The following is an 18272-nucleotide window of genomic DNA, read 5'->3' as shown; positions in this document are numbered from 1 at the left end:
TCTTTTAAGCAGAGAGAAGCTTTTTAGATGAGGTTATTCAGAAATACTGATGGAGACGCAGGAGAACAAACTCCACCATCCCTTTAGCAAAGAATTTTTGTGAGAACGGGACACCTCCAGCGATACTGCAGTCTGGGGGATGAAGCGCTGCCACCAATTTGTAGCAACAAGATATCTTGTCTATTCCCACCATTGATAGGCAATATATTGCTACAACAACATCAAAGTAACAGTGAAAACAAGCAGTATTACAAAGCAAATGATTTTGCAGGGCGTGCAATGCACTAATGTCTCTTTCTCTGTGCGGCCAGGTTTGGCTCTGATCTATGCCACCCTGTACATGACACCTGGATTCCCTCTTTCTACTAGCAAAATACCAGAGGAGAACAGAGTTGCAGAAGGAGTGTAAAGGGTTTTCTGAGCCCAGAGGAGGGAACGCTGAGGAAAGAGGCCCCATGGGGTTAGGCTAAAAGGAGATGCTCTCAACACTACCCTGTAGCAAGATGAGTTTACGTGCTATGTGTTCTACGTCTTACTCCTCTCTCACTCAACTTCCCACCCCAGCTGCCTGGGAAGGAGGGGAATTAGTGTGGGGACAGAGATTAAGAGTGGTCTATCACTATACATAGGCTCCTGAGACCTTAGTAATGCCTTGTCCAAAGGGTTTAACAACACTGCAGTACCAAAAAATATCACAGGATCACCTCATAGCAGCATCTTCCCATAGTAAAATAGCTTGGTCCACACTAGCATCTGCAGGGAAAGTCCTTCCAAGGACTAGCAGTTGACAACAGAAACACTCTCATGAGATCCTCAAGCCCACATAAAATGATAGGTTAGGTTTTTATAAGCGTAAGTATTACATATTACTAGCAGACAGGATTTTTAATCCATTTTTAATTATTAATTCAAAACTATCTCTTTACCAGCAGTGCATAGAACAGGCAAATGGAATGGTGAATGTATACATGAGTAATCCTTAACAGCATCTCAACTTATTGTAGGGTACCTTTTATACTTCTATTTAATCAAAAGTTAAATGAATAGTGTTGGACAAGTGTTTAGACTTCCTCTGTCATAAATAGAGGCCACTAGGCCCCTTCAGAGGTGCTTTCTCTTAAAAATCTGTCTCAGCGCAGGATGAACGCAGGACAGAAGTGAAATCGTTTAACAATATTGTTGATGCAGCTACCACATCTTGACTTACAAGCTTCTCGAATCTTAAAAACTAAGTAGCACTACTGGGAGGACAGTCCCCTATGGAATAGCTAGGCAGTGATACTGGTAGCCTCTGGTTCTCCAAAATCGGCTTTGAAAGATTGTCCAAGCCGGCCTGGGCTACTGGATTGTTATCCGCCACTTTACTGTGGTTTACAATCATGTCTATAATCAGTTTTACTAAGAATAAAGATTTTAAACTTGGTTTTCATGCCAAGGTTCAAGGTATGTAGTTATGAATAATTCATAAGAAAATAATGATTAATAATTGTATTTGGCTATATTCCTGGTAACCCATAATTTAATATGTTGTTTCGACGTATGTTCCAAAATGCAACAGCATTTCATTACAGCAATAAATGAACAGATACCCAGTTATTGTTTATCTATTAGCTTATACAGAATTTGAAACAGATAACTGCAAGACACTGCTATAAAGTTTTGACTGAAAAGTCACTTATCATTACATTGCAATCTATGAATCAAATCTGTGTGGCAGTTACACAGTTCTAGCATTTATTTTGGAGTTGTTCTGAATTTATAGCTTCTTATTTGGACCTAAGCAGTTAACAGTTGCACTAATGACATCAGGTGGGAGTCAACTGACAAATCAGGGTGGCTCAGTGACCTTTTTGGCACAGTGAGGTATCCTGTTGCTCCAAAAGGTTGAGGCTTTCTCATAAATCCCGTGTCCTGCCTGACAAGTCTATGTGAACATCTTAGACACCTTGGAGCTGCTCAAACTAAGCTTCTAGGTTTAGGCAGCCAAAGCCTGCCCCTAGAGGCAGATACAGGTGACCAAACACAGGTGCCTAATTTAGAGTGAGCTAAGTCATTCCCAGATTCAACTGACCACATTGACTAGATCTCCACTGACTATCAACGGAGCTGAGACATCACATGCCTATGGAGACACTTATGTTTAGGTGACTTTATCTCAAACTGTATCCAACCTGACATGTCTACACTGATCAGGTGAATCTGACTCAAGATGCCAATATTATTCAACACTGAATAAATGTAGAGAGCAGAGATATCTGCACGAGACTGGAGGACATGAAACTCTTTTCTTCAAAGACCAGCTCTGTTGTGATGCTTACAAAAAAATAGACAATTATTGGTCATGTGAGGAAATATAATTAAGAAATACAACTATTCAGATTAGGTACTATACAGAGCTTGGCTATGGAACTGCACAGATTTGTTATTGTGTCCTTTATGTGCCTCCTCCTTTCTCTTCTTTTGTCTGTCGCTGACTAATATCTTGCCCAAATTTAGGCATATCTTAGTATGGGTTAGCACTGTGAATCTAAATCTGCTATGATCCACCAGGTGTTACTGCAATAGTAATAAAAATAATTAGTGATAATAAAAACAACAGTGTTGTCATTCACTTTTATCAGCAGATAAACTCATGGGACGCTGCTCTCCCAAAGCACAGACAAGTATGCTCTTATAAATATGCAAGAGAAAATTGCAGACAGAGAAAAACAGTCATTCACTGAAAATATTGTTGTTTAGAAGAGAGTTGGCTGTGACCTCTTGTACCTAATTATACACGAAAACAAAGATTAAAAGCCTACTAATAATCACTATAAACTATGATTAATGATGCCATGCCTCGTTGCTTCAGATTTCTAGACCCCAGTATAGTAAATTCACAAGTGGGTTATCTGAAGAAGAAAAGAACATTTGGTATTATTTTGTTTTAACTTTGCCTATTGCTTTCACTGTATAAACATTAGGAACAGCCCAAAAATGCTGCAGGAAGAGACTTTCTTAGGCTGCTCTTTTCTAATTCTAAAAACATGCATGCAAATCTAGCTGCCGTTATTCACACCACATACCCTTTGACTTCATGGATATTTGAAAACTACTGAAGACAGTCAAGCATTGACAAGTCCTGATTTTCCTTCAGAAATTAAAAATCAACAAGCCAGAATTAAAATGAACCACGGCTATGCTATAATTATGAATAACCCAGAAGTGACCCTTCGGTGGCTTGTAATAGAACAAAAGCATTTTCCAAACTTGTTCTTAGCCGATGCAGAAAGCCTGTACAAAAGGAATCCCTTTCTGTGAGCAACGGGTGCACGCTTCCCACAGCCTAAGAGTCACAGTGTCATCTTCAGTGCTGCGAAAGACTGGCGCCATGGTTTTTCTCATCTTTAGAGCACCATTTTACTGACTGTAGCAATATTAAAAGAAAATCTTCAGTAGATCTGGAGAACTGAAAAACACATTATCATCATGTATAAAATAAAAAAGCTAAAAGTGGTTTTAAAGGTAAGAAGAAACCAGAGCCCAGAAGGATTTTTGCCCTTGAGCCAGAATCGATTCAGCACCGCTCACTTTATAATGCAAACGATTCAGCCATCTCAGCAACCACTGCACTAGCTTACACTCCCCTTCATTAAAAAGATGCAGAGTCAAATCTCAGCTTCTCACTGTGATATGGAAAAACAACAGCTCCTAGACTGGAAATATAGGTCAGAAAAAGTCTATTCTAATTTCTCTGAATAAAAAGAGCCTAAAATGCAAATTAGGTCATGACAGCCGAAATTCCTGGGGACGCAGAACAGTCTAATAATAAGTATTTATTTTTAATGCATATTTAGTTCCAGAGAAAGGACAAAGAACAGGAACAACATAACATCCTTGAGGCCAGCTGAAATTAAGCATCTCAGTATATGAAAGAAAGAAAGTTGCATTCTCAAAGTGCAGTAGTGGTTAAGCACCACTGGCAAAGGGCATCTTTGCTATTTTGCAAAAAGTATAGAACACAGGTATTTATGAGGTGACAACGGGCAAGGAACCCGTTGTGCTGATGTGGTCGCTAGACATCAGTCAGTTATATCCCACCACTGAGATTTCATTGGCAACAGAGGATTTAAAAGGATCTGAAGGTAAGAGAGGACACTGTGGATGCTTTAAGAGACCCATATCTTTCTTCTTGGCTGTCCTTATACCTCCGGGCAATTGCGGAAAGCTTGGCCACAATTCCCCCAGGCCTCCAGCCTGCTGCTACTGAGGAGAATGCAGCGGGAGCACCCTTTGACGTTCTCTGTAAGTCTTGAAGAGAAGTCTACTTTCTTATGAAAAGATTACCAGACTAGGCACTGACACCTTTGCCTGATTTTATGTCAGCAGTGCTGCTCAGTGACAACATGCGTTCTTGCCTTGTTTTACACAAAAATGCAACTGCTAATGGCACCCTGTAACACTTTTGAGGACTCAGAAAGTGTGTGCAGTGTCAGGCCTTTTCCAGTCATTCCTAGACCGTTCCAAAGAGAGCCATGATGCTGCAAATGCTCTCCTACCAACTGAAATAGTGTATATTTCTACTGCTGAGTGTTCAGTCCTGCTTGAACCAATGTACATTTATCTTTATTGTATCTCAGCATATATTGATTTCCATGGCTTTTTTAATTTATCAACAGAAAGCTGTGTTGTATTCCTTTCCTCCAAGAGCCTCCTAGCACTGTCTCTACCACAGATTTAATTAGTATCCTCTCCACTGTATCCTCTGAGTCATTAATGAAAATACTGAGGAGTATTGGACCAAGAATGGCTCCCTGAGGGGTGGGTAATTCTATTTTGAATACTATTTAATATGTGTGGTGACAATAGGTTTTGCATTTCTACTGTTTTTGTTACACCTTGCAATAATGCTGGAACCATCAGGGCTCTTAATAACATTTGAAATACAAGGCTAAGGTTCTCTGTGCTTTACTCTGACTCTTGCAACTTCTGTACAAATTATAAAGGGAACACACTCACAGAAATGTGAAAAAATATCAAAAATGGTTATATTTTTTACATGAGAGATTACTTTTTTCCTGTTCTTTAATCTCTAAATGAAGTTACAGGCCTGTAGCAGAATACATAATGTTGGTTTAGGGTCGCTGTAGCATTTTTTATGTGTACAGCTGTTCTTCCACTGGTATAAGTAGACACATCTGCTCATTAGCAATACAATGTCATTTCTAGTGTCTAATTTTAATTATTTGCAGATGATAGATTCCTTATGCAAGGTCTAAAAAAAGTACAGTCCTTCAAAACTGGTGAGAAATAAATATACCCTCTGCAACTAAAATGGGTCAGCACAATGAAAACCAGATATTAATCTGGAGAATTCATGTATCAGCACTAAGGCTAAATGCCAAACTGTACGGAAGGTCACAGGGAGGAGAAATGGCTCATGCATCTCTTCTTTATCGTGAATGCACAAGACATACGGACTAAGAGGTGTTCTGAACGAATCTGGCAGGTGATGAGTTTGTTGTAGTACAGATGGTCCTCAACTGCTGGAAAAATATCAGTTCTGCTAGCATTTCTTATATAAACACGGGCAAGATAAGGACTTCTTCAGGATAGAAAGAAGTAAAAAGGAGACTACGCACTGGTAACTTTGGATTTTTGCATATTCACACTAAAAGTAAATGACCAGAACCCCCTGGGACACAGTGGCCGTTGGTGCCTTTGCCCTTCACCCCACAGTCAGAAGGCTGCCAAAACTGTAGAGTCCTGACATTCAGTCAGCTCCTTCCACTAATTCAGAAAAGCCAGAAGCAGCAATAAAAGATTTTTGTACAAAGGGGCTCACTCCAGAGAACTGTTGTTGTAGTAACTCTTATTTCTTGTGGGCTGGGAAGGATTAGGCACTCTTGATAAACCCGGGGAGGAGAATGACCGAAACAAGCAACAGCTCTGGATCCTATTCAAAACAGGAAAGAGGTAAGGAGGAGAGTGAACTTCTCATTTGCCCCAAATTAATTTTAAAGAGAGGGAAACGGTATTTGTTTTGTTTGCTCCTAAAAGGATACGTACAGCTATGGAAGCAACAAGGAGCCTTTCATTAAAACTGCCTTAGATTGGGCTGAAATCTCTGACATGTGTCAGACTTCAACCTCACAACTTCAGGGTTAGGATAATTATGAACCACAGTGGACTTTGCAGGAATGAGTTTTGCACCATGACAAACAGGTTTCTCTAGTATTGGAGAAATAGTTTCCAGCTCTCCACAAATAATGACAAAACTTTCTGATCAGACAAAACATAACATCTTCCTCTCTGAACATACGCAAAGTTGCGTTTCCAGTTGGCTCACAAACCCTAGGACAGTGCTAATGCCAGAAGGGTGGTCCCACCAGCAATCATGCTCCTGGCAATGCAAGTCCTGGCTGAAAACTACACTTGATTTCACTTCATGCCAGGTTAGTTTCCAGCTTGATCAGAGAACTTTGCAATTGTCAGTGTCAACACAAAGGCTGAGGCCGTATCATACAAACAGGTCAGGTAGACAACATAAAACTGCCCTTTTCCGTAGTAACCGGTTAAGTCTAAAATTACCTTACTGCTACTGTGAAACTGCACTATGTGGCTCAGGGACAACACAGACAGACTGACGGTTTGAAAGTCCACATCCCTCTAGACACAAAGCAGGGAGATGCCAGCAGAACCGTTGTATTCAGTGAGGATACAATCTAAAGGAGACAGGCAGGCTTTTATCTTAAAAATCCTGAAGGCTCTGAGAATGTCACCTTTACTGCAGAAACAGATCCAACCTATGCCTCTATAAACTTTAGAAAGAAAAAAAATGACACACAAATTGATTATCTGCAAGATCAGGAAATGCTTCTTTGGCAATACTGCAGCATATTACAATCATTCCTTTTTTTCTGTAGCAGTCACAAAGAAGCAACCACCTCAAGCACATCCAGAGTTATACACCGAAATCCTCTTATAGATAAGATTATTCCTAGCAGAGAAGGAACACTGATCTGTGCATCAGAGGCTGAACAGAGATGACAACCATATGCCACTTGGCAGAAGTCAAGGGTTTGTTTGTTGCTTTTTTAGTATCCCAAAAGTAATGAATTATAAAATACAGCCTAAATTAATAGTCAAGGATGACTTTATAAGGGCCCCATACTTAGGAGATGCTCATCTGGGAGAATCTCTTTCAACTCGTAGACTATTTGACTCGATCAAAGGTTCCTGCTTTTCAGTAGACTTCTGTATAATACTTCAACAAACAAGAGTCAGGCTACCTCCCAGAGAAACTTTGAATCCCAATGAGATGCCAGTTTCATCTTGAAGGCAGGAGGTCCAGTTGTTTGCAATGCAGGAAACATTTGAACAAGTAATATGCTTTTACAATAATGAATGATAGTACTGCCAGTCTGGACTCCTTAGCAAGTCGGTACCATCTAGATCAATATTTGAAAAGTCCTTCAGCAGAACTGGAAACAAAATGTACAAATATTTCCATATTTGATGTTCAATGACATTAGAACTTTTTTCATCTTTGCATTAGTATTAGAAAATTCCATGGTAAAAAGATAAGACAGTGCCCCAAATAAAGCTTTTCTACTTTTGAGTGAGCACTCTATTCAAGAAATCCAGCATTCTCTGCCTATGTAAGACACTGGATTCATCCAATGAGTATGCAGAATCTCATGAACAAGAAATCTTCCTAATTTAGCTGCTTAGCAAAAATCTCCTCTTTGATAGTCTGAACAGTGCATTCCCATATGGGTGGCTAAATAAGACTTCACACACATTTGAACTTCAGAAAAGCAGAAAAATATTATAGGTTAAAGAGATAACTCTCACTTTCAGTAACTTAACATAAAACTTCATTTCCCACAGCAAAATCAAAGCTAAGGGTAGATACAGGCCAAGGTGAAGGAACATTTCCACCTTGTAGAACTTCTACTGCTAATTGCTCAAACATGAAAAGGGTATTTAAGCAAACAATTCCTATCTTATGAGAAGAAACAAAGGAACTTGAAATTGGGACCTTGAGGCTTAGGTTTTTTTCATTTCAAGAAAGGGAGTAGAGATGTGATGAGCTTTGCAAAGGTCTTGAACAGGGTTTAGCATTAAGCAACCTCAGAAATGTGTAGGTAAAGAAACCTGTCCACGTAAGCTAAGCCTAGAGTATACAAAGGTTTCAGGGACTGGCATCTTCCATATGGATAAAATGATGTTCTCATTTTTCGCAAATTATTACGGAAGAACCATTTGGAAATCCTACTGACTCAAGCTTATATAAAGGTTTAGGTATGCTTAAGCACTAAGCACTGCAGTGCCACACAGATGCCTGCAATGGCTGTGAATGGCTTGGGTATCTACAGAGCACAGTGTCGTGCAAAGATATTAGCTCACATCCCGGAAGGACTACAGTCACATTAGTGTGGCTCTGTGCCCAGGCTAATTAGGTGATGTTTCCCCACTTGCCAGAAATCAGAGAGTAAATCACACATCTGCCAGCATCCAGCCTTCTTCTGAAAGCACAGACTGGCACTATTTGGAACCTTAGTTATGTGAGAATGCAAGGTGAATATAAAGACATAGAGTCATCATTTTCTTTTAAGACCAGAAAAAATCATGAGATCATCTGATCTGGCCCATTTATCACAACTATTATACCTCATCCAGATCCCATTATATCCAGCACACATACGTCAGCTGGCCTAAAGCACTGAAGTCCTTTAGAGATTGACCTATTGTATGTGTGCCACCAGGAGGGACTAAACATACATTGTAAAAGCCAAGACTACAGAAATGGCAGAGAACTGAGTAGGTGTCAGATGCCCAGATTTTTTTAGCAGAGGTCATACTGCTCTGGAAGGTGAAAAATCCTATAGGCCTGGCCTTCAGTCCTGACTCTCAGCGTGTGAGCAAGACTCATGAAGCATTTATCTAGAAATAGGATTCTCTCTGCTATATCAAAACACTTGTCCAGCCTCTGATTATGGCCAATCTATGATAAGTCACAGAAAAAAAGAACAAAAAAAGACCTAAATACAGCCAATAGTAGGACACAGGAAAACGTCTTTCCTGACCTCTATAAGCAAACCACCGAGGCCGGGAAGAATGGTTTGAAGATAGCTGTTATATCAACGCAGAGCTACAACTGTTTTAAGGATGGTGCAGACAAATTGTTCTGAACATACAACTAGAAAGGAGTGGGTTGATCGAGGAGGCTCATAAATAACAGACGCCAGTGTAGGCCATCACGCCTGACACACAAACATGGAATTTCTTCTCATGAATTGACTCAAGCACCTCTTTTAACATGAGAAATAGTCCCATCTAAAAGACTCAAAAGTGAGTGATGGAAAAAGACTCCAACATTTAATCACACTCAGAGCTGCAAAACTCATTTATTTCAAGGTGGAACTTCTCAAACCTCAGCTCCCAGCTACTGGATCCTGTTATGGCTTACCAGTGGCTGACTTGCCAACCTCACTATGAGGTATCTCTTCCTCACATAAGTACCTGTAAAGGTGGCTTGATCATAGCGCCATATCTCTTCAGTTAGTTGAATGTGTTTATTCACAGCACTAGGTTAGTTTTCTAGCCTCTGTATCCTTTTTGCGTCCTCCTTTGAATTCCCAACAATATCTCTGTAGCATTCTTGACGTGTTAGCACTGAAACTGCAAACAGTGCTCTATTTTAGTGGGATTTTACTGATGGTGTATGCAGAAGATCACATCCCTACCCCTGACGGATCCCCTTTTCATACAGGCAGGAGTTGCAACAGCCTTTTTCGTCACAGCACTGCGCTGTGGGCTCACTGGAAGGCACTTCTCCATAATAGCCCCTAGATCCCTCTCAGAGTTACTAGTTCCCAAGATGGTCTCCTATTCTGTAGGTATCATCTGCATTTTTAGTTCCCAGATGCAGTAACAAGTGGCATAATTGCGATAGCTGTTAAAAAATTGAAATGAGTTACTGAGTGTAATATTTCTAGGATATGGTAGAAAGGATGATGTTTATTGAAACCATATAAACATATAAGATGTTTTCTCAACACAGTTTCCCATTTATGTTTGCACAGATGTGTGTAATGTCATCATGAAGTCTCTTCCAAGAAAGATAAATTAAATCAAAAGACTCGAAAGCGGCAAAGAGCGAATATGCTGCTGCCTTTACATACCATCTTTTATGTCTTTTTTTCTGTTTTTCTAATCATAAAAGACATTCATAGTCATTTAAAAATATAAAAAACAACCTCCCCCCCTAAAATTTAAGGAGGATAAAGGTCTTCAGCACAAATAGAATGGCCAGCTCCGAAGCTGTAAAGAAATATGCCTTAACTTAGGAGACAAAAGATAGCATTACGGAAGAAATTGTCATAATCAAAGTTGAAAAAAATTTCTATTGTCTGGTGGGCCTCTCTGTGGGAATTTTCCCAGCACAGACAGCTGTAAAGGAGGGGTATTGTGAGTTTCTGTATGCTCATTCTCTCTCTCCCTCTCTTTCTCTGTCAATAAATGTCTGCAATCATATTCTTGAGCTCCAGTGTGATTTCAAGGTTCATCTCTTCCACACAGCTCAAACACTAATTATCCCAGCTGTAATTAGTAAGATAATTAAATACTGGCTCACTCATCACTCTACCTTGTGTCGGGTCATGATTCTCCCAGAAGACCTTGAGCAGTTTCTCAAAGCTGATGTTTTCTGGCTGATATACTACGCGTACAGCCTCTGTGTGGCCAGTTTTACCTTAAAAGACAAAATAAAATCTGATGTTATTAGTCAAATTAGCTCACGTATATCCAGCTTTTTATATTGAGAATCACAGCACAATCCTTTGTTTTCTTTTCTTTCTTTTTTTTTTTTTTTAAAAAAAACAGTGTTTTGATATTGCAGCATTTAGGGCTAAGCCTCTTTACAGAGTCTTTTATAAACGTGCCTACGTCCGCCAGCTTGGACAAGGCCATAATGCGATAAACTAGCCAGGGAGACAATGAGTTAAGACAATAATTTGTCATCTTTTAGGAAAAACCAAACAGTTCTTAAAAACTTGTAATTGATACCTAGTAAAATATTTTTAAATAGTCTATTCTAAATACAATATTAAAATATGAGAAATCACATGTCTAAATTGTATTGATTGTAGGAAACTGGACTTCATCAGCCATTAGGTAAGAAACAGATAAAATAATGGAATATAAAAAATAAACTTCAAGTACATGTTTACACAAGATCAAACAAGGGATTTTGAACTATTCCACACTACCCAAACCCGTGAATGCCAATAGGCTTCAAAGTGCATCAAAGAGATCCTGACTGAACATTATGATAGCAGATGAAGTTCAAGGAAGATAAGCACGTGTTATGGCACGTTAAAATATATTATTTCTAATTTCCGTTACTTTATGGGCACTGTTTTTTCATTCCTTAGGTGTCTACATACCCTTGATAGTATCGAAAGATCCAGCTTCACAAAACATGAAGGATCAAGCCACATAATTTTCTTTCATTGTAACTATTTAACAGTTAGATTGATGAGTGTTCAGACACCTCACTCAGGATCAAAGTCCATTGTTCTGAGTGCTACAATGGCACATATCAAGAATATGGAAACGTAGACATTTTTTCTTAGCATAATATCTCCAGTGGTGAAAAAATATATATCCTACTCTTCAGTTAAATCATAAGGAAATACTAAGCAAAAGTAAATTGCACAGCCAGCTCTGCCTTTTTATGGGAATGTAATAAGCTATTTGATCACACTAGGCCAGATTTTTATTTCATTTACACTGATTTCCATAGAATTGCCTTGGATTGCTAGCAGTACAACCAACAGCTGAATGTGGCCTGCTGATGGGTTCTGAATTAGCTGTCACCAAACAAGAAAAAGCAGAGCCTATGAGTAATTGAGGAGAGTTCAGTGAAAACAACAATTCAATACCAAGAGAAATGAAACAAACGATAAGAAAGATCCTAGTATACATTAAAGAGATACAACACAGAAAAGTATGACACCATTGTATCAGTTAATTGGGCCACCTGAAATGAAGAAAATCAAAATGAGGCACAGAAGGGTGGGTTAGCTATGAAAAGAGATTTAAAAGATAAGGTTTAAAAAGATTTAGAAGACTAGGATTAAATTTAGTCTAGAATGCAGAGGAGTAAGAGGGGATATAGCTGTGGTACCTGTAATGTATCCACCATGGAAATTCTGATACAATCAAATTGGTTCCTATCCAGTGCACTTCAATACAATAAAGATAGGCTCACTGTGATTAAAAGGTAAAAATGTACAAGTTACTTGTAGCCTGTAGCTAAAGCCATGTCATCCTGTCCACCAGGATGCTGTCCAGGCAAATGATGGCCCAATTCCTCTTCCACATGCATCACCAATATTGAAACCAACGGAATCCGCTCATTATCTGAGGGCAGAATCTGATGGTGGCTTAACGGAAAGGGATTATACGTTTATAAGAATAAAAATACAAGCTGCAGATAATTGGCCCAATGATAAAGTCAGATTGCCTTTCTATATTCTGGCATAAATCGATGGCCAGCTTAAATCAGGGAAGGAACGCATTACAGTTTGCACGGTTTTATATGGGCTGTCAGGGAAGATACTGGTGCTTGCCTTAGCTGAAGCCAAGGTCTGGAATTTTGTTGTTGCTTGAGCTAAAAAGCAGAGCGCATGGACAGTGATTTGTCCAGCTCTGGTAAGCCTACATCTCGCAACTAAAAAGAGAGTAAGGACTGGCTCCTAGCTTTAACTCTTTTACTTCTTTTTTTTTTTAAAGCTGATGTGAATCTTTTGAAAGGTTCTTATCACTCAGGAGCAAATTGCATGTCTAAGATGACTAGGTTTAGATCACAAGAGAGTTTTCCTAAAGAACTTCAAAACAACAGAGGCATTACCTTACCTCTCAATTGGAGCAGCAATTACGTCTTGTCAACACTGTCTGCTCTGACTAATCCAGAAGTTCAAAGAATCAGCTTTCTTCTTTTTCTCTGAATAAGGAAATAACAGTGCTACTCTGAGAACTATCGCCTGACCTCAAGAAAAAATCCTCAGATGTGTGGTGAACAGACGGCTAGAACCGAGGCATATTTAAAATCAATATTCATCCTCGGAGGAAAAGCGAGGAGGCGATGCCTGCTGGGCCTATCAGATTCACCTCTAATTTTCCTCAAAGCCTTTCCACAATCTAGTGGATTTTCTTTCAGAATATGGTGTGGCTCTTTCTACTATCGACAATCTTAGTCATTTGTGGTGAGCACTCCTACTTCTCGATAATTTTAATGGAAACTGGACCAATCAGCTGGAGACACATGAGCATAAGAGGTAAAAGGCTTGATGTGGGACAGATTAACCATAAAAAGTAGAGAGAGAAGACAGTAGCAGGGGATAGCGGAAAAGAAAAAGAACAATCGCTCTGCAGGTGCAATGTAGCTTAACATGAAAAATCAAAAGATGCCCTGAGGTTGCCCTAAGTAGTATGTGGAAACTATCAGCCCCTCCGTGCTGGACATGACTCTGCTGCAGCCGTAGTGATATAAGGAAACTGAAATTGGGCTCTCTCTATTTATCTTCTTAACTCAATTTTTGCATCAGGCATAAGTTTGACTATGAAAGCAGAACGATCATGTTTGGATTTGGGTTTCAGACATTTGGTAGACTACCGCACCAAAAAAACGGCAGGTGTCCAACCAACGAACCACTGCTCTCTTTAAAAAAACAATATGGAAGTATTTTTAATCAAATCTTTTTGTAAGATTTCTTTAAATGGATAGCCAGTAATCAAAGAGAAACAATAAACCCATTTGCTCTGAAAAAAAGCTGCATGTCTTTTAACAAGAAGTGTAACAGGCTAACATTGAACGGCTGAAGCAATTTAAACTGATCGGTGATGGATTCCATTCTTTCAGTGATGTTGAGCTCTTCACCTTAGTGCCTCCTTCAGACTTTCTCCCTAAAGGCCCGTTTATACTAAATTTGAGGGTCACAGTGTCCTCAGTTCACCTATTGCTTTTAATTAACATTCAACAGTAAAGGCATGCTTCACTTTAAGTTCCAAGAGGTTTTGACAAGTATGAATGTTTTTAGAAGCCTCCTCCCAAAAAGCTCAAGGTTTGAATCATGTTTTTTAAAAATAATTTATTAAATCACTAAATATATTTTAATCTGCCGTTAAATGTGCAGCTAGAAATCCTTTATTTATAGGTGCCATTATCGGATTTCCAGTTATGGTGCTCAGTTCTCCTTCGACTTCTGAACGAGCTTAGCCATAGAAGAACCTAGCTGCAGATGATAAGACTTTATTACACCGTGGCAGAGAGGGCTGTGTGCCAACAGCAGATTGTCTGTTTATCCTGTATCCATTTCCCGCTTAGAAAACACAGCCACTCTCAGAGGATTAGCTACAGCGAGCTCTTTCAGTGGGGATTCAAACTGGCAAAAATGTTCCTATAAAGAGCAATGGAAAAAGACATCTGAGTGACACCTCTGTGCTTCTTTTCAATTTTTTTCTGCCTAATAGTGTTTAGAGTCTCACCTACTTAATCATCTCCCAGGTGAGTGCCCAAGCCAGCGGATTATAGAGGCATACTCATTCTTTTTAACTTGCTGTATCCAGTAAGCATTTAATTATTTCCTGCAAAGTGGAACAACTTCAAAAGGATGGCTTGAGAGCACCTCACCTGTGAATACCCACTCACTCAGACTTATAGCACCGTTGCACGAAATGTGGGCTTCATCTGCAGCTAGTCCAGCCCTGGGTGAATAAGAAGTTATAAAATGCAAGCAACGACAAAACTATACCTTCCTGCCCCACCTCTTTAACAAAAAAATGACTTGCCTCTCTTTACCCACTGAAATAAATTGCCTAACTCCAGGAGATACTCTACAGGGCTGTAAGTCTTGTAAAGCAGGAGGTATCAAAGCCTGTGAAAGGGCAGAATTAATAGGCTCTTTCCATAGAGGGTTTTTAAATGGTTTTCTTAACAGCAAGCCTTGATGTGCTGCCCATTTGTAATCTCATTTTGAAGCATTCGTCTCCTCCCGCGTATGACACAGGTGATGCAGGAACCCAGCTGAGAGCTGCCGAGCCCACTGTGGCTACGTCCACATCGATAAATCACAGCGCAAGGGCACGGGCACAGGCAGCAGGACGTGATCGCCCACGCTGTTCGTTGCCAGCATGGCGTTGGCCTGGGTCAACCAGCACTTAACTGCACAGTTCTCAGGCTCAGCACTGGCCATAAAAGACTCCCAACGAGCAGTTTGGACAAGTCACCATGTTTTGGAGGTTGAGATTCAGAAATATGGCAGTGGCCAGACCATGCTCATCAGCCTCCTCTAGAGTACAGACAGAGCAGATACGGCCTGAGAGCTTCAACTTCTCAGTGGTTCCAGCCCAATACTATTGTATAAAACACCGAAGGCAAGAGCCAGTCTCTCACCTGCTACTTTTGTGCATATTTCTTCCCTTTTCCTTGGTGCAATACACATAACAGTCTCTCTCGTACATTTTCTGACATAAATGTAAATGTCTAAATATAATTGGAAGGAATGGGTGACAGGTCTTCAGCTGATACAGATTTCAGTGCTTATTGATTTTGGAGCAAAAACAATTTGTGCTAGCTAAAGCCTAGGCCCGAGTGAATATGCAAAGTATTACATGAAAAAGTAGTAAGTCTTTTGAGCATCTGTTTCTCCAACTAGCCTGGGAATTTTTATTATGCTGGCGCTATCAGTAGTAAAATTTCCATTTTCTCCCTAAAACAGCAACGTGTTAAATAAGCAAAGGTTAGACAATAATACACTGAGAACCCACATTTCGACAATATGCTTAACTTCTACTCTGCTACTTTCAAAGTAATGGGGGTGAAAAGCATGGAAATAATCATAGATTGATAGATTTTTAAGGGGAGAAGGGTCTGTAATGATCATTTCATTTGACCTCCTGCCTAACACGGATGAGAGAATTTCACTGGAGCAGGCTCGTATTTTGGTGCTCAGAAAAGTAATAGCTCTTGACTCAAAGAATCCAACTGACAGAAAATCCCCCAGAATTCAAGGTAACCTGCTCAAGCGGTTAATACCTCTCACTTAAAAAAAAAAACAAACAAACAAACAACAAAAATAAAGAGAATAGGCATTTTACTTACTACTTCAGTTTATGTACTTAAATATCTTTTTGTGCAGATAGACTACTATAAAGTCATCCTTTAGCTCTTTTCTCAGAGTTTTTAATAAATCAGACTTTCTAATTAATCCCCCTGTTGGACACTGACTCATTTTTTGACTCTTTTTGAATATGGGACTGTCCTGGGTCAGACCCACTGCCTCTCTCTAGCTAAGTATCTGTCCCCGCATTCACAAGCAGATGCCCAGGGAAGGGTTAAAAAATTATATGTGAGATACCTCCTGACTATCCTTCCAGCCTCTAACTATTTTCAGCTCAGGGAATTTTCTGAACCTGCAACGGTCTACCTGCCCTCAACATCTCTCTCTCTCGCATATTTGTCCAATCCACCCTTGAATGCATGGGAAAGTTTTGCACCCGCAACCTTCTTTGGTAAAGAGTATTCTATGTATTCTCCTATGCATTCTCTCCTATGGATTCCCTATCTATTCTCTTCCTGCCACTCATGATTTTCTGACCACTTCCCAGTTTGTCAGGGTGCTTCTTCCTACTATTTGGAAGAAAACAGCAAAACACATCAGGTATACGACATGCCTACTATTTTATACCTTCTTCTTTGTATTTCCAATAGCTTCGGTGACTTTGTCACATTGAACTTGAGGGTATGCTTGGCTCAGGATCCACTACGAATTTCTGATTCGCTGCTTTACAGAATTTATCACTTTATCTTCTCAGTGTGATCCATGCTCTTTTATACAGCTGTATTAAAATATATGTAAGTCTTATACAGCAAGAACACAAGTGTATCACCATGGGCCAGTCTTGCAGTTGGTAATCTTAACAAAATGTTGCTCAATTTCTAGAAACTTCTGCCTGAAAAAAGGATCACAGGAAATCACATGTGGTTCTAGCGCCTACAGAATGTAACACATACCACAGCTGCAATATTAGGCATACATCTAAGTAGAGAATGTTATTAAAGTGTATTATTTGTTTTAGGAGAGGTCATACGAATTACACAGTAAATGAACATTTTAGAAGTATTTATATGGCTCATACAACAGCAAAATCTGCTAGAAAATCCATTTGTGGTGACTATCACAGTTACCGTTCTGAGCTTAAAAGGTCACAGTGAAAGGTGGGATACATAAGGTCATTAACTGATAATCTTTTCAGAGTAATACAGCCATGTTTTTCAGTAAAACCAGTTGAATGGTTTTAAAATAAAGATTATTTATCAGTTTGAACAAAGAATATTGCTTTTTTTCTAAAACTTTATACAACATGACAATTAATGAATTTATTTCTTATTTGCAGGTATACATGGTACAGCTGTATAGTACAACTATATTGTTTATATGGTGCAGCTCTAAAAAATTCTTACTTTCGTTTACTAAATTCCTATGTATTCTTTGGCAGCAAATTTTTTTTTATAGTAAGATACCAAGCAATTCAAGACAAACTATTACTACTGCTATTTTGTCTATTTTTATTTTTAAAATAGCTGTATGTTGAAGAACCCACAGAAGGAAAAAAGAAATTATACAGCTTATAGGACAAAAGGAGAGAACAAATTTTTACTATCATCTCATTCACTGCCTTTACAGGCTATGTCTTCACAAGGCGAGAAGCACTGCCCAGCAGGAGGGGGTTTGTAAAATGAACATTTCGGAAGGGGTTACTTTGGACCTGCTCTGGTCTGGTCCTGTGGACTGAAAGCCATTCACAGTTGGAGCACATTAAGTGCTGGAGAGTTTTCTTCTGATTTAATTTCATTCAAAAGGAATTTCAGCTTCATAAAAGGTTTGAGTGATTTGTTGCAGATGTCAGTGGAGAGCTTCTTTACCATTTGTACTGGAAGAAATCTCCGTGTGCTACAGAAATTGGTTTGGCTGTGATATGCAATATGGGATATTGCTGTTTTGAGTCGTGTTGCTTTGTTGGCCATTACGGAGCAGAGATCACTGACCTAGATGAGCCACATCACCTAACAGATTAGTCTGACACTGGTCCTGGACAGTACAAAAGAACATCTCATATGACATTCAACTGAAGAAAAAGTGTTGAAGATAGGCATATAATTAATGCCAGTCAACATGGTTCTATGGAATATAGGTCTTGTCAGCCAAACTCGATTTCAT

General features: G+C 39.4%; 1 protein-coding gene across 13 annotated transcripts in view; it reads right to left on the bottom strand.

The window, feature by feature from the left end:
* Window positions 1-18272, bottom strand: part of MSRA (methionine sulfoxide reductase A) — a 302387-nt gene that overhangs the window by 102769 nt on the left and 181346 nt on the right. For 11 of the 13 annotated variants that reach the window (XM_068936879.1, XM_068936878.1, XM_068936877.1 and 8 more), the window contains one exon: window positions 10634-10738. The exons of the other annotated variants lie outside the window; for them this stretch is intronic. In XM_068936879.1, the coding sequence (XP_068792980.1) occupies window positions 10634-10738 (105 nt within the window). The remainder of the gene's footprint in view (window positions 1-10633; window positions 10739-18272) is intronic. 13 annotated transcript variants of the gene reach the window in all.

Source organism: Struthio camelus, chromosome 3, assembly GCF_040807025.1.
Source record: "Struthio camelus isolate bStrCam1 chromosome 3, bStrCam1.hap1, whole genome shotgun sequence".
Classification (NCBI taxonomy): Eukaryota; Metazoa; Chordata; class Aves; order Struthioniformes; family Struthionidae; genus Struthio; species Struthio camelus.
The sequence above is the reverse complement of the archived record's forward strand: the minus strand, read 5'-3'. Positions and strand labels throughout refer to the sequence as shown.